The 22,779-nt window shown below is 47.8% G+C and overlaps 1 protein-coding gene across 3 annotated transcripts in view; it reads right to left on the bottom strand.

Moving 5' to 3' along the window:
* The window catches only part of LARGE1 (LARGE xylosyl- and glucuronyltransferase 1), a 376,695-nt gene that overhangs the window by 267,532 nt on the left and 86,384 nt on the right, over positions 1-22,779 (bottom strand). For all 3 annotated transcript variants that reach the window (XM_021687613.1, XM_044915822.1, XM_044915825.1), the window contains exon 2: positions 14,451-14,752. In XM_021687613.1, coding sequence (XP_021543288.1) covers positions 14,451-14,752 — 302 coding nt within the window. The remainder of the gene's footprint in view (positions 1-14,450; positions 14,753-22,779) is intronic.

The following is a 22,779-nucleotide window of genomic DNA, read 5'->3' as shown; positions in this document are numbered from 1 at the left end:
CCAGGATCGAGTTCCGCATCGGGGTCCCTGCTCGGCAGGGAGTCTGCTTCTCCCTCTGGACCCTCCCCCATCTCATGCCCTCTCTCAAACAAATAAATTAAAAATTAAAAAAAAATTAGACCATATTATGCGTATCTTAATTTCTCCACCTGTAAAACGAAGACACCATCGCTTATCTCTGGATACTATCTCCCAAAGACTCAGCATGAAAGACTGTAAAGCGGAATGCAACTGTCACCATTTAAATCATGAAGGAAATGAATAGGAAAACGCCTGTCCGTGGGAGACATAGCCAGGAAGGGGACAAGAATGGATAAAAGCTGAATCAGGCTCTTTGGAATCACAAATATTTAAACACGTGGCCTCCCAGATATCAAACTTTGTCTTGGCTTCAGGGTTCAGGGGCTTTTTAAAATGGGCCCATTAAATGTAAGCACAAGTGTGCACATTCGCAAACATTTAACATAATTTTCCAATCTCTTTAGTTTCGTCCAATACACCTGCCACCATGAATAAATTCATCATCTGGAGCCGTGGAGCCCAGGCCCTGTTCCCCGGGAATGCAGAAAATCAGGAGTGCCGTGAACATGCTCTTGGAGGAGTTCTGGATGGTCCCAACTCTTTGTGGGGACAGGAGTGAATGCCAAGAATGGGTCGGGGGCTGGGGTTCGGAGTGAACAGGGGAAAGGGATGAATGCTCCTTGAAAGAGCAGAGTCACAAATATGGTCTCACCACAATAACTTGGTTTGGAAGCTACGAAGTCCAGGTTTCAAGTGTTTCAATGTAGTGACTTAAAGAGGACCGACCAACGGCCACAACTACTGGGACATTCCTCTCATCAGAGTGATGGGTCTGAATATCAGATTCAGTGACCACTGTCCACTCACAAGAATTCCTCCTTATATTTTATATGGATGTCATACTTGCCTTTACTGGTCACAAAGCGTGGATGGGGGTTGCGGGTGATGATGTTATCTGCTCCTCCAAACTCACTCTTCCAATTCGCTCCATGCCCCAAATAGGTGCCCCTAATTTGCTCCGTGCCTGAGCGCCTGACTTTACAGACTGAATAACTGGGCTCCCACTGCCTCGGGTTTCTGGTTGAGTTTGGTCACTGGGAGGCCTGATGGCAGGTGGAAAGAGAGGTCAGATCCCCTGCGCCTTTCAGAAACCCTCTACCAGAGATCCGGCTCTCTCAGGCTCCTGAAGACCACCTGCCTCGTGCCTTACGGGCCCAGGGGTTGTAGTGACTCTCTTTAGGGAGCTCCACCACCCTCACTGGCTCCCATGCGTGTGGCCCTGCCTCAAACCCTTCCCAGCTTATCTGTGTGTGCCATCAGTTTCCTTCTAGGGCCTGACCAGTTCCAGTGACCCTTCCTTAGCCTTGCATCGGTCCTGGTGGCTGGAAGGGAAGCTCAGGTGGCTCTGAGGCATTCAGAGATAAACTGCTGATCCCGAAGGTGAAACGAGGCAGGAGAGTACCAACAGAGTGCACTGAAGAATGTGTAAGTTGTGTTTATAAATTTTAAGCAGCTCGACAAAGTTCTCAGACACATGGACCACAGCTTCTTTCTAAGGAAGCCCACAGAGCATCCTGCTCACTCCCTCCAGTCCTGACCCTGGTGCTCAGCACACACCCACGAGCTGCATCTGAAGACATGACGTAGTCGAACTAGGGCCAAGCGAGTGACGTTTACTTCTAGGACTTGGAAGAAGGATCCAGGCCTGACACAGGCATTTCTGGAGTCCCTAATATGCCAGGCCCTGTGTTGTGCTCAGAGGACAGAAAGGTGAATCAGTCCCCCAGGGCCAAGTGAAGATGGAGTAGCGGTCGCTACCCGGACAATCCCATCAGAGACCGGGAAGGCTCCGCTGACGGCGAGCTCAGTGTCCTTGCAAGCCAGAGTAGCCTGCGCCACCTGGACCAAGAGTATACCAGAGATCGGCAGGGAGGAGAGGGCATTCCAGTGACTCGACCAGGGCAACCGTCACTCCTGACATTCAGGGCCAGCTGGGATTTGTAGCTCTCTGCTTGTCAGCCTTCAACAGAAGCAGGAAAAGAACATTCTCTGGGGGATGGCAGGCAAGGTGTGAGCCTGGCAGAAGTAATCAGTACTGTGCCCAGCTGTGCTGCCCCAGCCACACCAGGAGCAGCAGGACCCAGAGGGCCTGGTACTCCCTGCAAGGCACTCTGTCTGGGGCACAACTGAGTGCGAGCACATCCTGTTGGGGACACTACCGGTGAGGAGAGAGGGGAAACCCATTGCAGCACCAGCGTCTGTGCTGTGAAAAGTCAGGCTCAGCCCGCGTTCCGTGGACAGCGGCAGACCTAAGTGTTGGAGACAAGGGGAGGGGAGGCAGGCCTCCCAGGGGACAGGCAGCTGGGGAGAAGCACACAGCCAGGGACAGAGGTGGGGGTGGCTTTGTGGGGAAAACCCAACCAGAGTGAAGAGATCCGGTTTGAGCTGCAATGTCAAAGCTAAGCTGCTGCTATGTGACCGCGGAGCATCGCTTCATGTCCCTGGGCCTCCCTGGCTTGTCTATAAAATGGAGATAAAAACGGGCACCGCACTGGGTCACTGTGAGCATCCGAAGAGTGCAAGAAGTGCCCCTAGTGAATGGACGCTGCTTACCGAATGCCTGAACAGCATATGGAGAAGTTGTTCAACATCTTTGTGCTTGAACTCCCTCAACCTACACAACAGGGACATAACACTACGCATCCTCAAGGGGTTGTTGAGGATGAGGAGCAAGTGGCTCTCAAACTCAAGTGTGCACCATGATCCCTGGAGGGCTTGTTCAGACGGAGCGAGGGATGGGGGCGGGGAGGGGGGTGGAACACTTCCCCCGAGTTTCTGATCCAGGAGGTTTGACATGGGGGCCTGAGGACGGCCTGCATCCAGGTGATGCTGATGCTGCTGGTCCAGGGACCACACTTTGAGAACCACTGCTCTAGCTAAGTGCTTTGAAGACTGTTGGGTAAAAACTCAACCAGATGTTAGCTGTGATCACACAGAGAGTATGAGGGGTGTTCCAAGAATCCATTTCCAATACCTCTCCAGTGGAGAGTACCTTCTCCTGCACTTGTATAAAAGAATGAGAGACAGCACGCATCACTGTCCCCAGGTCCTGGAATTCATGACTCTCTCAGGGTGAGGATGAGGCAAGGGAGGAGGACTCAAGATGCAGGCTTTTTCTGTGCCAAGAACAAAACCGTGACAATCAGGAGAGCTGGGTGTTGGCTGCAGCTCTGCCTCTGGCCGGCTGGGTGACCTTGTGCAAGTAACTTCACCTCTCTGATCCTTGGTGAATCCTCGAGACAAGGAGGAGGGTAGAATTTCTATATACAGTAGTACACAGGGGACACTTTCCAAGACCCCCAAGGGACGCCTGAAACCGTGGACACTACTGAACCCTACATATACTCTTGTTTTTTTCCTACAGATGCATCCCCATGATAAAGTTTAAGTTATAAATTAGGCACAGTAGGAGATTAACAACAGTAACTAATAATAAAACAATTATAGCCATATACTGTAACAGGTTACATGAATGTGGTCTCTCTCAAAGTATCTTACTGTACCTCACCCACCCTTCCTGTGATGGGAGATAATAAAATGCCGAGGTGCTGAGTTATAGTCAGGGGACGGATGCGGGCATTCTGACACAGTGTCAGGCTACTAAGGACCTGATGAATTGTCAGGAGGATCAGACTGCAGCTGACCACGGGTAACCGTAACTGTGGAAAGTGAAACCACGGATGAGGCGGGATTCCTGTAGAGTCCTAATATCCAGCGTTTTCCAAAATTCAAGATGAAGAGTGAGACAGGGTGGTGACATTCTCATCCAACGTCCCGTGGCTCAGCCAGTCGGTGGCAAATCGAGGCGTTGAATTCAAAGTCCTGCTGTTAAACCCGTACTACCTGGTCTCAATAAGACACACACAGAACTGTGAAAATGAAAGCAATGTATTGCCGATGAGCTGCCTAAACTCATCTTACAAACCTCCAGGGCATCTCTACTCTTCTGGGAAGTCAGTGATCAAGTTCTGTCTCCTCTAAATACTAAACCATGGACCCAAAAGTCACAATTATCTCAACCCTGTAGAAGACAAAAGTAGACACCTCCTATTGTGTATCAGTTATATTTTGATTAAAAAATTAAAAATAGGGATGCCTGGGGGGGTTCAGTCGCTTAAGCGTCCAATTGTTGGTTTTGGCTCAGTCATGATCTCAGGGTTGTGAGATCGAGCCCCACAATGGGCTCTGCACTCAGCACAGAGTCTGCTTGGGATCCTCTCCCTCTGCCCCTCCCCCTGCTCATGCTCGCTCTTGCTCTAAAATAATAAAAATAAATTTATAAAATAAAATTAAAATAATTAAAAGTAAGAGTAGACACCTCCTGATTGTAATGGCATCCATGCTGCCAGGGGCTTAGTGAGGTAGGCCAGTATGAAGACAGGGAAGGGCCACACCGCGAATGGGGACTTTGAGCACCTTCTCCATAGTCAAGGCCTAAGAAACGGAGAACACACGAATGAACCACCCGGCGTTCTCCACCCTGCATACTTCTGGCCTGCTTTAGGGCTTTTCTGTGTGACAAACAACAGAGTACCCTTAGCAGTCAGAAACCCAAATGCTACGTGAAGATCAGACGAAAGGGGTGAGGCTGATTTTAGGGTGGGTCAGCAGAAGCTTAACTGCTAGAGAAGACTCACATTTGGGGCAGGTGGGCTGTCTGAACACAGGCCCACACTGACCTGCCACGGACAGCACGTGCCATGCTCCTACCTACAGGATGATGCCCCTGACCCAAAAAGCCCGCACGCGTTGCCAAAACACATGGCCATTCTGCAAGTGTCAATGGTGCACCTTCTCTGTGCCAGACTCCCTCGTAGGTGCTGGGGAAAGCAGGGAGCAAAAGAGGGAGACCAGGCTGTGTGGCAACGAGTCCACAAGGAGAAAGCTGGGGAGTAAGGCAGACCTTCCAGAGTGCATGGGCCTTTGCAAGAAGCATGAAGAGAGAAGCCACTTGAGGGTTCAGAGCTGAGAAATGGCATGCTCCGACTTATATTTTAAAAGACTCACTCGAGCTACCAGTTGAGAACAGATTATCTCTGTGTGCATGTGCAGGGGTGGGAGGGAGGGAAGCAAGGAAGCTGGAAGCAGAGAGAACACTCAGGGGGCTAGTGCAACCCCCCGAGCACAGCGGAAGCTGTGACAGGCTGCCCAAATGCCCTTCAGTGAGGTCCGTGTTGCCCTGGGGGCCAGGATCCACCCGGCTGCAGAGAGCCGCCTCCCCTGGGGCAGCCACTGCCAATAAACCCCAGCATCTTCAGACACCGGCCCCAAGGACCTGCCTTCGCAGACTGCATGTGAAACTTCACAGCACCCTAAGCCAGGGGTGGTACGGGACAGGGAGGCAAACGTGGAGGTGCGGCATGGCCACATGATGTATTCTTTCAAAGTCCCTGGTGATCTGTCTGCAGTCAACTTCTCTAGCAGAGGAAGCAGAAGAGTATATGTATTAAGATTTACAACCTGTGGCGGGGATATGGGGAAACTGCACCCTTGTGCATTGTTGCTGGGGGTGTAAAATGGTGCAGCTGCTGTGGAAAAGAATATGGTGGTCCCTGGAATAATTAAAAACAGAATCACCATATAATCCAGCTATCCTAACTTCGAGGTATATATCCAAAAGAACTGAAAGCAGATCTCCGAGAGAGGTGCGCACACCCATGTTCGTGGCAGCATTATTCACAATACCAAGAGGGGGAAGCAGCCTGGGTGTCCACCGTCAGATGAATGGGTACACAAAATGTGGTCCAGACATACAATGAAATATATATATATTTTTTAAAGATTTTATTTATTTGACAGAGAGAGACACAGCGAGAAAGGGAACATAAGCAGGGGGAGTGGGAGGGAGAAGCAGGCTTCCCGCGGAGCAGGGAGCCCGATGCAGGGCTCGATCCCAGGACCCCAGGATCATGACCTGAGCCGAAGGCAGACGCTTAGACTGAGCCACCCAGCGCCCCCATACAATGAAATATTATTCAGCCTTAACAGGGAAGGAAATCCTGTCTCATGCTACAATGTGAACTTTGAGGACATCATGCTAAGTGAAATAAGCTAGTCACCAAAAGACAAGTACTGTTTGATCCCACTTATATGAAGTACCTAAAGGAGACAAATTTACAGAAGTAGAATGGTGGCTGCCAGGGTCTGGGGCGAGGGGAGGGAAAAATGGGAGCGGGTTGCTGTTTAACGGGTATAGTTTATCCTGCAAGATGAAAACGTTCTAGAGATCTGTTACACAGATCTCTAGAATATACTGACCACTACTGAAATGTACACTTCATTTTTGAGAGAGTAAATTTCACGTTACATGGCTTTGTTGTATCACAATTAAAAACAAAAGAGATTTATAACTGTAGACGCACATTTTTCAGCTATGTGGCCTCACTAAGCTCAGGCTTCCCTAGTTAAAACTTCACGATGATTGAGTCCAGGAGCTAACACATTTACAAGTGCAGTGTCTGGTACCAGATACTTGCACAAAAAGTAAAAGCAGACGTGATCACCAACACCCTGCCTCCTTCTTTCACGGTGCTCATGCTCTGATCAAGCTGGAAGATTCACGAGGTTTCCTTGCTTCCATAATGTGCTCTCAGTTTGGGATGCCCTGGTGCTTCACCTCACATATCAAACTCCTCCCCATCTCTCAAGATATACCAGCACCTGCTGGGAACTCAGTTTCTTCATCTATTAAAAAAAAGGGGGGGGGGATAAAAATTTGTCAAGGTCTGCTGGACAGATTAACTGAGATGATTCATGTAAAGGGATCAGAGCCTGGGGTCGTGTAAGTTAGAAGACAGGCATCAGCAATCAGTAGTATTAATTACTATTCATATAAGAGTTTATAGTATGCTGAAGCCTCTACATTCAAGGCCTTGAGCCTTAAATATTCTTGAAAGTCAGGCATCAGTTTCTTTCCTTCTGCCCTTACCCCAACTCTCCTTCAAGTAAGGATTGGGACAGTCTTTCCCTCATGGTTGAAAGGAGGGCTTTCAGAGCTGCCTGACTCGCTCTGCTGTGTCAAATGTTGGTGGCTGCCTTCATCATCCTCCCATACAAGAGGGCAAAAGACACAGGAATGAGGAGATGAGCCATTGGAATCATTCATTATTTGGGCCATGGAAGCTGCTTTGCAAAACTAGGACAGACTTTTTATTTTGCTCTGCTTTACCATCATCATCTTTAAAATGAGAAGGTTGCATCTTTGTTGTTGTTGTTGTTAATGGCACATTTTCAAAAGAAATAACATATAATAAGAGAGCATGATACAGAAAGCAGAGGAGGGCAGGACTCCTTTGGAGTAAGCACAGACAGGAGGCTGCAGGAGACGGGACCCCTAGCCAGGGCCATAGTGTGGTAGCCACCTCCAAGACTGTCCCCACCGATCCCTGCAGCCCTGGTGGAGCCTCTCCTACACTGTATAAGGGTCGGTCTATATGACCGATAGAGCTTGGCAGAACTAACAGTGTATGATATCCAAGGCGAGGTCATAGAGAAGATTGTGGCCTCTGCCTTGTTCTGCTGGATACCTTACTCCGGGGACAGGGAGCTGCTACAGTGTGAGAACACGCAAGCAATCCTAAGGACCCGAGGTCCTGACCACGCCAGCGTGCCTTCTCCGAAGCAGATCAAGCCTACCAGCAACAGCCACCCTGGCAGACACTGTAACTGCAACCGCAGGAGAACCCTCCAGACACAACGTACAACTAAGCTGCTTCCAGATTTCCTGATTCTCAAACTGTACGACAAAATAAATGCTTGTTATTTGAAGTCATTAGGTTTGGGGGATAACTTGGTATGAAGCCATCAATAACTACTAGACTTGGTAGGGGAGGTAACCTAAGTAACCACTACAGGAGCATGGGTTCCCAAAATCACTGAAGAAAATCCTGCTAGGTTTCTTCCAGCTATAATGTTCCCTAACTCCAGGGCCTGACATTTAGGGAAGATATTCTAGCACACTTACATCCTTGAAGGAGCCCGGAAGACAACCTATGAGGCTAATAAAATGTGAATCCAAATGCTACAGCAGTATCTTCCGATAGCCATGTGAATATGAGAGGTGGCAGGCAAAACCCCTCCACTGCTGAGTTATTTCATAAAATTCTCTAAAATGAAGTAATAGATCAAAATACTATGGTTCTAGGGGCCCAGAAAATGAAGGCACAAGGTGTCAAGATTTATAAACATAATGGCTAAAGCAAAATAGTACATCTGTACTGAGCTAACAAATACACTCACAGTCTGGAAGGCAATTTTAAAGATTTTATTTATTTATTTACTTGAGAGAGAGAGAGAGAAACAGCATGAGAGGGGATAGGGTCAGAGGGAGAAGCAGGCTCTCCGCCGAGCCGGGAGCCCGATGTGGGACTCGATCCCAGGACTCCGGGATCATGACCTGAGCCGAAGGCAGTCGCTTAACCAACTGAGCCACCCAGGCGCCCTGGAAGGCAATTTTAAATATAACTTCTTTTAAAAGAACAGATACATCCTTGCCTCGACCTACTGAGAAATGACTACCCCCACGTAGCTGCTGTAGCCCCCAAGGTGAAAGATGAACCCCATCATGCCCGGTAACCCTGAAGCCTTTGAGATGAGGCACCTGCTGGGCACAGACCAGGACTGGGGCTCTAAGCTCATGGGGGTGTGGGTCCTGGGCGCTCTAATTCACAGAGTGGTAAGGCAATGGTTCCAAATACAGGTTCTTTTTTTTTTTTTTTTTTTAAGATTTTATTTATTTGAGAGAGAGAGCGCACACACAAGCAGGGGGAGAGGTAGAGGGAGAGGCAGACTCTCCGCTGAGCAGGGAGCCCGATGCAGGACTCGATCCCAGGACCCTGGGATCATGACCTGAGCTGAAGGCAGACACTTAACTGACTGAGCCACCCAGGCATTTCCCATCCCCCCCACCCCAAGTACAGGTTCTAGAAGCAAACTGCTTAGGTTTAAATTCGAGCTCCATCTCTTCTGGTAGTAGGACTTTGAAATAATTATTGAAACTTTCTTAGCAGCTTTCTGATGTGTCAAATGAAGAAAGTATGCTGTGTGGACTGAATGAGATAGTTTATGTAAATTATTTTATGTAAATTTTAGCACAATGTCTGATCCTCTTTAAAGGCTGAGTAAATGTAACTTTTATTACTATTACATTACGACCGAGAAATGAAGCTCAAAGCATGGAGGAGAGACAGACTTCCATAATGGTGGTCTCACATCAGAGTGCACCATTCACCTGACCTCCCATGGTAACAGTATCAATTGTTGTTGTATTCAAGGACATCCGCCAATTCTCTGACATTCCTCCGACATTCCTCCGACTGAGAGATGGGGTATGTACTTTTCCCTGTGAAACTGCGTGAGCTTTTGAGCCTCTTCCAATGAAAAGATTTCACTATCAGCAGAAGTGACATTATGTGACTCTGAGGCCAGGGCATAAAAAGTGTTTCTGTTCTGCCTCAGTCACTGGAACACTTGTATTTACTCTTCGGCGGTCAGGGAAGTGGCCGAGCGCCCTGGGGCCGCCATAGTGTAGGGAAGTCCAAGCTGGCCGCAGAGACGGACATGGAGAGGCCCCGAGTCTATGACAGGGAAGAGGGGCGCTGCGTCAGCGCCCACAGCTCCAGCCCTCACTGTTCAGCTCCAGCCACAAACTAATGACATGTGTACGAGGGACCCCAAACAACAACTGCTCACCAAAGCCCTTCCCAAATCCTGACCTAAAGAAACCATGAGAGCTAATAAAATGACCCATGTTGTTTTAAGCTGCGACATTTTAGGTGTTTGTTAGGCAGCATTAGGGAACTGGAATGCGCAGAGTAAGGCTATGGGATGCTCCTACAGAGTTGGTTTCCCACCAGCTAGCCCATTTCATCCTCACAACTGCAGTGGGAAGAGCAGATTATAAATTCGCATTTTTGTAATGACAACACGGACTCTAAGAAAGTCACTGAATTACCCCAGGTCATATGACTAGCGACTGACAAAGTAAAGACTCCCAGTCTGGAATTCGGACCCCAGTTCCAGTGACTTTTCTGCTGTAGCAGAGCTGACTCCTGGAATGGACCAGAACCAGAAGTGCAAGAAAAGTACACCTATCCAGACAGCCGAGGGCCCAAGCAGAAATCACATAGGATGACTCTGCTGCAGAAGTTCCATGGCACGCAGAAACCAGTCCGTTGCTGAAACAGCATTGCCCAGACAACAGAGAAAGGCAAGAATAAAACGGACAGCTCTTTGAAGGCCTCATAATTAGGAACGATAAGAGGGCACCAGGACTGGCGAGGGCCCATTGTTTCCATCACCAGATATCTCGGCTGACAGCCTGGGCATCATTACAGAAGACTTTTCAGAAATACCTGTCATACCCCAGAGAGGTTTCAGTGCAATGAGGGAGGATGACAACATCCTCTGTGGTGAGGTGCTGAGCTCTGACAGGGCGTCAGGACCGGCTTCGGCACTTGTAATCGCCAAGTGTCTCGATGAAGGGAGGCTTCTATTTTGACTTCGCTGACTGACATTTCTTGTTTGCCTCTATGGCTTCTTCACTAATATCTTTAAAGACGCCAAGCGATGGAGACAGAGAAAGTATCTACACTGGAATGGGTATGAAGTCAGCATCTCAAGGTCAAGGTGTCCCCGGAGGAGACCACCTCGAAATAAGCTACAGCAGATCAAGACTTCCAAATTCATCTGTGGTGGCTTGGAACAGGACCAGGGTTTCAGCACAGACAATTCTACCAAAACTAACTTCAAGGGTCTAGGAAGTAACATTATCAAGACAGGCAAAGAGAAGAAAAACAAAGGAAGGAAACTTTAATTCTCAGGTGCAAAAGACAAAAAACTAAATTACTAGAAGAATCAACAATCCCCAGGTCTGAATTCCTAAATTGCTACTTCATCTCTCAAAGAGAACGGGCATGAAGAGAACCCCATTGTTTCTGTTGTGGCTTCAGGCAGTGGCTTTCAAACAATCTCTACTATCTCAGAATCACTTGCACTGTTTTTTTTTGTTGTTGTTGTTGTTTTTTTAAGATTTTATTTATTTATTCATGAGAGACAGAGAGAGAGACAGAGGCAGAGCGAGAAGCAGGCTCCCCGCGGAGCAGGGAGCCCAATGCGGGACTCGATCCCAGGACCCTGGGATCATGACCTGAGCCGAAGGCAGACGCTTAACCGACTGAGCCACCCAGGCGTCCCTGTTGTTGTTTTTTTTTTAATGCTCATGCTCTTGCAACTTACACCCAGAGATTCTCGATGAGTAGGTCTAGGGTGGGTCCCATGAATATGCATTTTTGGTACGTAATTCTAATTGACCACGAAGTTTGGACACAGCCCATGTGATAAAGAATGTTCACTGTAACCTTGACATCTGTTCTAGAAGCAGCGCTCCAAACTGTTAGCAGAGAACGTGGCTTCCTCGAGTAAAAACCAACCTTTTGCAGGCTCCCTTGCAGCTAGGTGGCAGCTCCTGGTAGTCCTACAGGGAAGTTCTTCCGTCAGTGTGCCCCAAGAGGAACGGACTGTGATATATCTAACACGTGTTATGAAAGGGAGGTGGCGTGCCCCACCTTAACACCGCAGCTTTCCTGTCAGCTGGAATGTGGAGACAGGACCAAAGCTCTGGCAGTCATCATGGACGAGACGACCTTGGGAATGCCAGACAAGTAAGCTGAGCGAAACATCACCGAAGCCTGCGTCCCCAAAACAGACATCCCTACTGAAAAAGGCCTCCAGACTTTTCAGGCATAAAGAGAAATAAGATGCAAAGCCACTGTCAGGTGGGATATTTTGGTACTTCACCATGAAATCTAATGCCAATAACAACTCTTTTAGAATTTGCCTCCAGCTCTAATATCTGTTGTCACCACTGATGTAGTACAAACCAGGCAGGAACTTGATTTTTCTTGGTAATTTACAGACGAGGAAACCAAGATATGGAAAATGATGTAAGTTGCTGAGTGCCACATAGTTATTAAGCTGGGCATGGGACCAGGGTTTAGGTTCGGGTCTCCCAGCTTTAGGAGCTGTTTTGTCTACACTACTCTGTGGGGCGCTCCGGGCAGAAGCCCTCTTTAGAAATAGGATGTGTCTCTCAGGAAACAGCACTGGGGAGACAGACTGTGGTCTGACAGACTGTGGTAGGAAGAGAAAGCCCCCACCCCCACCTTCTCCCTCTGCTCCACTTGTCTCCCCCCACCACCGCTTTTTTTCCTTTCTCATTTCCATTTTTTACCTCCTTGATTCTCAGTCAGTGCTTTGAGTCAGCCTGAGTCATAATAACGTAAATACACTTCCTCCCCCTGGGCCTTCCCACCTAGTGGGCAGGGTTCCATCGCCCACTCTGAACGGACACCAGGGCCATAACCAGAGAGCAGAGAACCTGCAAGAAAGCCAGCAAGTCTTCTCCCAGACAAGAAGGGAAGTTCCTCAAATTAGGGTCCTTCCAGACCAGCCAGAAGCAGGGGAGTCTGTTAGCACTACTGAAGACGTAAGAGAGAGATGTTTAGGACCTCAGGCCACTGGCGATGGTTGTGGCGGAATAAATGGATGGGACCTGGCACGTGGGCAGGGCTGAACCAACATGTGGCATTTAACACCTCCTGATGTTTGAATTCTCAATTTCTTGAGCATCTCTTTCTCCACATCCCACCTCAACGGGAAAACAAGAAAGGGAGTTTTGTCTCTTTTTTGTTCACTGATATTTCCCAGCACAGCGAACAGTGTGAGACACGTAACAGAGGCTCAGGGACTGTCCACTGAACGAAAGAATGAATGATAATCCAGTGCAACCATTTCCCAGCCCAGGTTCTCTGGGCTTGCTGACTGATCAACTCACCATGTCCTGCATTCTTTCTTGCTAGGACAATGCTTTACTTCACATTTTATATGCTCACGTGTGCATTCCTCACTGGACAGGCTCCATCCACCACTGTCCACCTCTCCACACCTCAACCAGGCTTGAGAAGCCACAAGAAATCCTACTAGACCCAGGGGGCTCTCCTCGTTCACCGCTGACCTTCTCCAGAATGGAGTCTATGCTGCTTAGTAAGCCCCCCATTCCCTTGTGACAGACTGTATAGTATCAGCAACATAATAACCACCCTCACATGAACAACATATTACAGTCTGCCAGGTGTTTTCAGGGAGGTGTGAAGTCTCACATTCTGACAATGTGGCCAGGAAATGGAATAAAGCAGCAGCAGCTAATGTAGATAACTAAAAATAAAAATTAACCATAACTGATGGGGCGCCTGGGTGGCTTAGTCGGTTGGGCGTCCAACTCTTGATTTAGGCTTGGGTCATGGTGTCGGCGTTGTGGGATTGAGCCCCACATCAGGCTCTGTGCTGAGCGTGGAGCCCGCTTGGGATTCTCTCTCTCCCTCTGCCCACCCCCTCATCCCCACTGCTCGCACACATGCTCTCAAAAAAACCCAAAAAATACCATAACTGAGAACATAGTATGTACCAGGCACTGTTTGTGGCTTTATATGACCCATCCCATCTACTTCTCATAAATCCTCCATGAAGCAGGAACTTCTTTTCTCAAATTTATGGATGAGACATCTGAAGTTCAGAGAGGTTAGGTAACTTGCTCAAGCACCCACAGTAGAAACCACCAGTGCTGGGATATGAACTCAGGCTTGTCTGGGTCACATAAGGCTTTGCTCTTAACAGGGCTGCTCTAATTCCTGTCCTTGGGAACTGGAAGAAGCAGGACATGAGTGTGCGTGTGTGTGTGTGTGGGGGGGGGTATGTGTGTTCAGGGCAGACCTAAGCACGGATGTACAAATGGGAAGGATGAGGATGGGAGGGAGAGGGTGTGGGTAAGTTTTCCAGATGTCCAAAGAGTTACTAATACAGAAAGCATACTTGGGGGGGGGGGGGGGCAGGATATTAAGCTACAAAAGTTAAATCACCGCCTTAGGGAAGCAACAAGTCTCTGGTTCTGAACTCCAGAAGCTGATTATAAAGTAAGAAGGAGGCCAAGGGAACCGCCCAACAGGGCCACAACTCCATCTGCGCCACTCACACTGTAGTCTAAGTAAGAAGCATCCCCAGGATGGATGACAGCTAGGTGCAGAAATCCCGAGTGGGTCACAATGAACCGCCAAGAAACAAGCGGTAGTTTCCATCCCTTTGCTCCTCTTAACATCTCTGTGGTGGAGGTCCTCTTGCGCCCATTTCTCAGATGGGAAAGACCAAGGCTCAGAGAGACTAAAGGACTGGCCAGGCCACACACAGCAAGGTTAGGGGCGGTGCCGGATTCGCATTCGGCCCGAGTCAAGAATGCCGGCGCTTTCCGGGCACCGGGCGCGGCTGCCCAGTGGCACCTGTGAGGGTGGAGGGCCAGGGGTCCTCCGGATGCTCTTTACCTCACACTTCTCCACAACTGGCTGCTGCCCGCACTCGGAGCTGTTGCCCGCCACGATGCCGGCGCGGAGGTTCTCGCTGTCCCCGGTTCCCTCCTCCACCGAGTAGCTCTTGGAGTGGTTGCCGTGGCGGTGCGCCGGGCCACGGCCCTGCGCCAGGCTGAGCTGCCGGCGCAGCGCGCGGTTCTCCTCCTCCACCTCGCGCACGCGCACCTCCAGGCTCTCGCGCTCCCGCTGGCCGGCGGCCGCGTACCGGGGGCTGTGCGGCTGCGACTCCAGCGGCGACAGGGACACGGGCTTCCCATCTGGGGGAGGAGGGGGGGGGAAAGACCAGGTTAGCCGGGACGAAACACCCCGCGAGCCCCGCCCCACACCCCACGCATCTGTCACTACGCGGGAGCCTGCGTTCACAATCCCACGGACCAGGGCAAGTGGGTGGCAACAGAGTGACAAATAAATGCATCCACACTGACCTGGGGACAAAGCTGAGAACAGAAGGACTTAACTACGGTGATAAAAATGCACATGCTGTTTAGAGAAGACAATCATAATGTTTCCTAATTAAATACACCGTCTTCCCTTCCCTACTTGGAACATTTCCAGGTAGACATTCTTGTTCTCTATAAAATAGGAATGTGAAGGAGAACTAGCAGGTAGAGGTGAAAGAGGAAAAGTAGAAAGTGGAAGAGAGCAAAAAGGAGTAAAAAGAACAGATAATAATAATGACAAGGTTTATTTATTTCTTCCTATGGGAACTCCTATTCATCCTTCAAAACCCTGTTTCAGAAGCCTCAGTTCCCAGGGAAAGCCGCCTTCAGTGTGCAGGCAAAATCTTCAGGCTGTGCTAACACATTTTATTTCTGTACATATCACTATTGAAAAACAAATTATCATACTGTACTTGGTCAGTTGTTTTAGCGAATGTTTCCTGTGAAGGCCGGTAGTTCAATAAGAACAAAGCACAGGTCATACTTACCTTCGTGGTAACGTATCATACCATCTGATAGATGCCATAAGGGTGGATACATGTGTCCAAGCCAAGAGTCAAATAACCAAGTGCAATAAAGGAGAAGAAAGGAGTGTAATTAACTTCAAGGTGTTCCCAGAAAAGCAGTCACTGTTGCCAGCAACACTCCATTTAACCGTCATACCCGGAAAGGATGGGAGGTCTCTGAACATCACACAACCAACGCACAGTGGTGTCGGAATTTGTACCCCGGGTTCTCTTAGGCCTGAACCTGTACATGCTCCACTTAAACAGCTTCATAATCAGCCCTACAGAGAACTTTTTTTAAAATTTTATTAATGTAAAATCCCCATTTCCCAAAGATACTTAGCATGCCACACCTTGTACACAGGTGCACCAGGGACAGGACACAGCCAAAGCTGTCACTCCTCTCGGCTCCTGCGCTGCCGAAATCCTGGGATCCTTCGAGGCGACCAAGCAAAAATGACATCTCTAGAAAATTATCCTCTCTTAGCTGCCTGCCCCGAAAATCCGCAATTTCTCTTTTTCCACACTTCGAGTTTTTCTTCTTCCTGCCCAGACCCCACTGAGCTTCCAAACCATCGCAGAGCGTCTCTGTGACTCACAAAACTTGAGGATCAAAGGAGGCAATGAATTACACCCCGCGGGCTTCAGCTGTGCCGATGTACCCCCGGCCTCTGCCCACGACCTTGTGATGTGTCTGTGATCCCTCATAGACATGACTCATTCTTCTCCCCCTTAATCGCCTTGGGGTTGAACACCTGAGCTCCTGGCCCTCTCCTACTAATGTGGCATCTCGGACTCACTGAATTCCACTGCCCAGGACCACAGATCAAAGGCCGAGGTGGAGTGTGTGGGTACATGAAATCACAGGTTGATGAGGGCTGGATTGTCACTGAGCTGGCCAGTCACAAGCTCCAACCCCAGCTTTTGAAACCTGTTTCCCTGTTTGGTAAAAACCAAATCAGTCCCACCTAGGATGGAAATGAACAGGCCACTAGTGGCAATTGTGTTTTGCTCAACTGCCATCGACCCTTCAAGCAAGGGTGGGAGGAGATGGGCATCCAGCTTCCGGCAGCGGCAGAGTGACACTTCTGTGGGGGGTCTGCCACGGATCTGGGCAGTGCTGGGTAGTTCATGCTGATAATGTCTTAGGTGATCGCAGCAAAAGCAGGTAGCAACTGATGTCCCCATTACGGATAAGGAAACAGACTCGAAACATTTAAGCTTTGCCGCTGTGGTGCAGGAGGACTGCAACTAAGGTCTCCATGACTGTAGGGGGCCCTGCTCCCGTTTTTATGCTCGGAGTTACGGCTACAGATGCTCTGAGGCCTGTGGGGTTTTCGTCCTTATGAAAAAAACCCTGGGGACATCTGGGGAGGACTCCAGCAAGCTCTGGAAATACACCAGGGTCCCAGAAGCTCTGGAAAATTCACAACAAAGGGGGAACCAGAAATTTGTTCTTTTGGAGGGACTACTTAAATGCTCGGAGCTCTGACACGGGAGCAGAAATGCTAACTTCACAATCCATGATGGCCGGTTTAAGATACGGAAATACAAAGCTCTGAGCACTCTGCCTCCCGCTGGGCAATAGTTCCAATAAGAGGAGGTGGTATTACGGGTAGGATACGTTGATGACATAAATTAGGGGGTCAAAGGCTGTACATTTTCTCAACACAGGGCTGTTCTCTGGTATATGGGAGAAAAGGGCCAACAAACCTTGGCTTATTTTCGACCTGTGGCATCTCTGAACCTTCTTCCCTTCAGCCTCAGGCAGGTCCAAGTTCATCGGGAGGCCAAGTGGAGGAGCGCACTGCATCACTTCCTCTGACTCCTCCCCCGAGAGCCCCCATTTTGCATGCCCATAATTCTTTGATTATGTGCTTATAAATAAAGGCATAATTATGTAATCCCCAAGCAATTACAATTCCAGGGGTGGCAAGGGGGGCAATGCTAGATCAACAGTCTACTCTTCTTTAGACCCCAGATGGCTTTAACCAAACCTAGCTCTTAAAGGCCTAAAGGTGTCTTCTCCCCTTTTAAAGCTCTATAGATTTGTCACCGAAGACAAACACAAAATAGTAAATGCCAGGTGTCAAGGAAGGGAACCAATGTTAGGAAAGGAAACACGTATGCTGTGCCCTGCGCCTGGCATACAGGAAGTACTCAATCAACAGTGGAATTGGGATTTCTGGTTTGTTCTAAAGGTAGGCTATCCCGAGCTGGCCCCGCCGTCCTCTTCCTTGGCCAGGTTCCGCTTCTGGAAGGGAACGTCCGGGAGCTGTGCTGCGGGCTCTCTCCACTCTGACTTTCCCTGGCTCCATGTGCACGGGGACCCTGTGTCTCTACCCCGACTGACAGATCCCAGTGCTGCTCCATACAAGAGGGGCCTGTTGCTCAGCCATGTTCATGGCTCATTCTAATTTCATTCATCCTGACTCCTGCTTTTGTTCCTGAACTACTCCTCTCTCTGTCTCTTGACCTCTTTGTCTGGCTTGTCCTGACCCTCTGGGTGGAGAGGGGGAGGGGTTAGGACAGCAAAAGGCCGGCCTTTTTAGAGGTGGTCTGCACACCCCAATGACGTCCTGTGGGCTCTGGTCTCTCCCAGGAGCGCTCCCTCTAACTTTTAAATGTCAATTTTTACCTTTCATTCTTCCCTTGCTGCAAAACAGTTTGGGGACTGTGATGGTTCACTTTATGTGTCAACTTGACTGAGCCATGGGGTGCCCAGATATTTGGTCAAACAGTATTCTGGGTGTATTGGGAGGAGCTTAACATTTGAATCAGGACATTAAGCAGATTGCCCTCCCTCGTGTGGGTGGGCCTCATCCAGTCAGTTGAAGGCCTTGACAGAACAAAAGGGCTAACCTTTCCCTCAGTAAGAGACTTCCTCCTGCCTGACAGCCTTCAAACTGGGATATTCTTTTCTTTCGTCCTGCCTTTGGAACTGAACTGAAACACCAGCTCTTCCTAGGTCTGGAGCCTGCCATCCTTTTGAATGGAACTGTATCATCGGCTTTCCTGGGTCTCCAGCTTGCCAACTCACCCTGCAGATCCTGGGACTTGCCCATCTTGATAACTGCATGAGCCAATTATTTATAATAAATCTCTTTACACATGCACATGCACACACGCATACCCTCTTCCTCTATTTCTCTGGAGCACCCTGATGAATGCAGGGACCAAGAACAGTCCACAGATCATACTTTGAGTGGCATTGCCCATACCTAGCCTCTCGATTCCCAGGGCCTGGCATGCTGCCTGTACTTAACAAACATCTGAGGAAGGGATGAAGGGAAGGACTGACATCTAGAACTTAAAACAAAAAAAGGCATAAAATATTATATATTTTATATGTGGGGAACAGTTATAATATTATAACTGTTATAATATAACATTATATTATATAATTGTATATTATACAATTATGTATTATATATAATTATATATATAATAATATTATGATTATAATGATAATATATATCATTATAATATTAAATGCTGGGGAAGAGGGAGAGATAACCAAGAAAAGCAAGCAAATTAAGTAGAGTTGTAAGAGTCTGGAATTCAGAAGAAGAAGGAACTGAATTTGAATTATGGTTCCACTTACTAATAAACTTTGGCAAAAGACTTAACCTCTTGGGACGCCTGGGTGTCTCAGTCGGTTAAGGGTCTGCCTTTGGTTCAGGTCATGATCCCAGGGTCCTGGGATTGAGTCCCACATCGGTCTCCTTGCTCAGTGAGGAGTCTGCTTCTTCCTCTGCCTGCCACTCTCCCTGCTTGTGCATGCTCTCTCTCCCTCTCTCTCTGACACATAAATAAAATCTTAAAAAAAAAATAGCTCATTACTTTGTATCACTCACTGAGTAGTAGTCCACCTATGAATGTACTAGTCTATTGGCTATTTAAAAAAAAAAAAAAGACATAACCTCTCTGTGACTCTGTGTTTCCATATATAAAAATGGTGTGTGTGTATTACCTAGCATCAGGCCTAATTAGGGTAGATAAATAAATACTCCTTTTCCTCCTACCCTACTCCATGAAACCAGGAAGCAGGACATATAAAGAAAATAGCAGAAAGGATCCCTCATTTCTGAGCCCCTTTACCTTGCTTCTCTATTACCTTTCCTTCCAGGTTCTATTTTTCAGATATAAACAGTCTATTCGTACACATGCTACATCTCGGTCACATAATGCCTACACGTGTTGATCTGCGGTTCAGCCCACTTTGAGTTTAAAATGTCAAAGGAGACATTATTCAAAAGCTTAGCTGACAACATCTTCCTCCTCCCTCCAAAATTCTCAACAAACATGAATTTATCAGCAGATTTGAATCTCTGAATCCACTTGAGATGAATGCTCTGAATTAAGAATCAAAACATCTAAGATTGAGAACAAAAAAGGTAAATTGAAAATCAACCTCCGTGCAGTGTGGTGACAGAGATTAGGGACTTGCCATCCAAAACGTTCTAAGTGATGATCTGAATCAATTTGTGTGCTCTGAATCTCTCTGGATCTCTCCAGAGTGCTAGTGTTGAGCACTGTGATACCCACCACTTGCAGATGGACAGAACAGGACTGTGGGGCTCACTAATGGAGGCAGGGCCAGGACCCGGGTGGGCCTCCCAGACCTGAGGCCACCCATGTAGGGGACTCCTACCAGCCCCTTCCAGTGGTGACAAACCTAGATGTCTCTAGCCAAGGACACCAAAATCCTACACCATGCCCAGATTTCAGGAAGTCTGTCCTCCCGCATCATTCTACCCATGATGAAGACACTGCATCCTTAACCTTTCTACAGCAAAATCCCCCTACGTACAATCTGTCACCAGGGCCTTCAGATTATTCCTCATGCTTGAAGCACTTGCTTCTCTCACTGTATTTCAAACATTCCATCCCAAACCAAATCTTTTAATCTTATTCTAAAACAGGGGTCAAACTTTTTCTGTAAATGCCCAGAAAGGAAATATGTTTTACTCTGAAGGCAACGCAGCCTCTGATTCAACTACTCCACTCTAGCAGGTCAGCACAAAAGGAGCCACAGAAATGTGTGACACATGGCTGCGTTCCAATAAAACTTTATTTACAAAAACAAGTAGTGGACCAGCCTAGTTTGTGAACCCTTGTCCTAAGAACCCTGGCCTCCAATCTCTCCCTGTTTCTGCCAGCCTCACTCAGATGCCAGGGATAATGTTCTTCAACCCTATTCCTACTGCATTTTGTGGTTTTTGACAGTGTACAGAAGTTAACTCCATCTACTTCAAGGTCATCTACTGAATTCAACAAACGCTCAGTCACAGTTCCTAGTGAGGACATGTCCAGGGTGTGGAAGCTGTGTGTGCCATCTCATTTAATTTAGCAAGACTGAAATGAAGCGGGTATTCTCACTATCCCAGCTTGACTATGAAATGGGAAAACAAAACAAGAAATAAGACACGTGAGTTAACCTGTTCAATGTCATCCCAGCAGCTAATGGCAGAGGGAGCATCACTGGCTCGCAATCAATTGCCCCTTTTTGCTACAAATCAGAATGTGTCCTGATCATCTCCTCTCTAAACAAGTCCAGTCCAATTGTTGTGTTGCTTCTGCTTCGTTTCCTGGTCCCTTAGGCCAGTGGTTCTCAGTCCTGCCTGGCTGCCATTATAATCCCCTGGGTAACTTTTTACAAAATATTGATGTGCACAGGCCCCATCCCCAATGACTTAGCTCAGAATCTCTGGAGGTGGGGATCTAGTTAGCATTTTTAGAAGCGGCCACCTTCATGGGGGTCCTCCTGTATAGTCAAGGTTGAGAAACACTGGTTTAGGCATTTCCCTCCAACCTCTGGATAAGACACCATAAACCCCATTTGCAAGCACGCCTGTTGGCCCCTGAAGGGGGCTGTTTAAGAAACAGCTCAGATGCAAAGGAAGTCTTAGCATTGCCACACTTAATTCCAGTTCTGCTCTGACCCTGGGCCCTGGTTTCCTGGCCCGAGTCTCTACTGTATTCTTAGAACAGGTCTATTGTGTAACCCAGGACCTTCCTGATTTCCTAGAAGCTAGGCTGCCCAGTGTTCTAGTTACTTCAAGCTTGGGGTTGTTTTGATTCTGTCAGTGCCTCTCCTTCTGAGCTCATCTGGAGCTCTTTCCAAAGCAGCCTCCCCACCCCAACTCCAGCTGCCAGATCTTCCAGCTTCCCTGGTTCCAGGCTCCCTTCTTGTGATCAACAGGTCACTTCAAGCCAAATGAATTCTCCAATTTCTCACCTTCCATATAAGACTGTGCTCATTAAAAAAAAAAAAAAATTACAAAATGCTTAAACAAAATGCTCTCCTTTTTATTAACATCAAAATTTCACACCCTCCTTTAATACATTTTGAAACTGCAAAATAAATAGTGCAGCCAAGTCATTTTAGAAAAAATCAGAGAACTGTTTCATCTTAAAAGTCTCACATTTAAAAAAAAATTTTTTTTAACATTTTGATTGCTGGATGCCCATGTGACAGCTGTATCTGAGATGGCACTAATTCTGAGCAGTTTACAAGTCAGAGTAAGACACGGGGCTCAGCCTGGACATCTTCCTAATTCCCGAACTGTGGAACCAGATCTGCTGTGGGGAGGAAAACGGCAGCAGTAACAGGCAGAGAGGCTGCTCACTTGTTATGGGGTAAACAGGGAACATTTTACCCAAAAAGTCCCCAAAGTGATTTTCTGGAAGTTGTCTTGGCAACAAAAGCAAACTTGAATTCCAGCAAAGACCTTGGAGATCTTCTGGCAAAGACTGAAGAACAGTTAAGAAAACTGTTCCCCACAAGCTTCTAAAAAGAATTTGCAACCACAAAGCCACGGAAAAAGCCTGGTTCTGTTTTGTCATAATAGGCTAGATGCAATTTGACTTCTCTCCTCTATGAAAGTATTTTCCAGAACCTTGTGTCTTAAAGAGCTTAAGTCAAGGAAATGAAGACATTTTTAGCACCAATTTGCTGTATCTATAGCTGGGTTTTTGCTCTAAGTGCTTAGAGTATTATCTTAATGAGCAATGATGTCAATGTTTTGCTCCTTGAAACTCTAGGTTCAAGGACCTCAAAGTTTCAAATGTCTTTTTTGCCAAATATCCTAAGTTCTGAACGTTTGAGGCTGTTGGTCTTTGAATTACTGTTCTCACAGCAGAGTAACGAGTCTTTCCACTTCTAAATCTGGGCAATCCTAGTTCTCTTCGATGTCCAAGGAGTCTAAGTATGGACAGAAGGACTCTGTTAGTAGTATTCAAAGCATCACCAAACAAGGCAAAGGATAAGGTGTGTAGTGCTTTATTTTTTAAATAATTGCACAATTTGGCAGTGGGGTCCAGTTCTTCTCTTAG

The sequence above is a fragment of the Neomonachus schauinslandi genome, chromosome 5, assembly GCF_002201575.2.
Source record: "Neomonachus schauinslandi chromosome 5, ASM220157v2, whole genome shotgun sequence".
NCBI lineage: Eukaryota > Metazoa > Chordata > Mammalia > Carnivora > Phocidae > Neomonachus > Neomonachus schauinslandi.
Note: the sequence above shows the minus strand (reverse complement) of the source record. Positions and strands in the feature narration are given on the sequence as shown.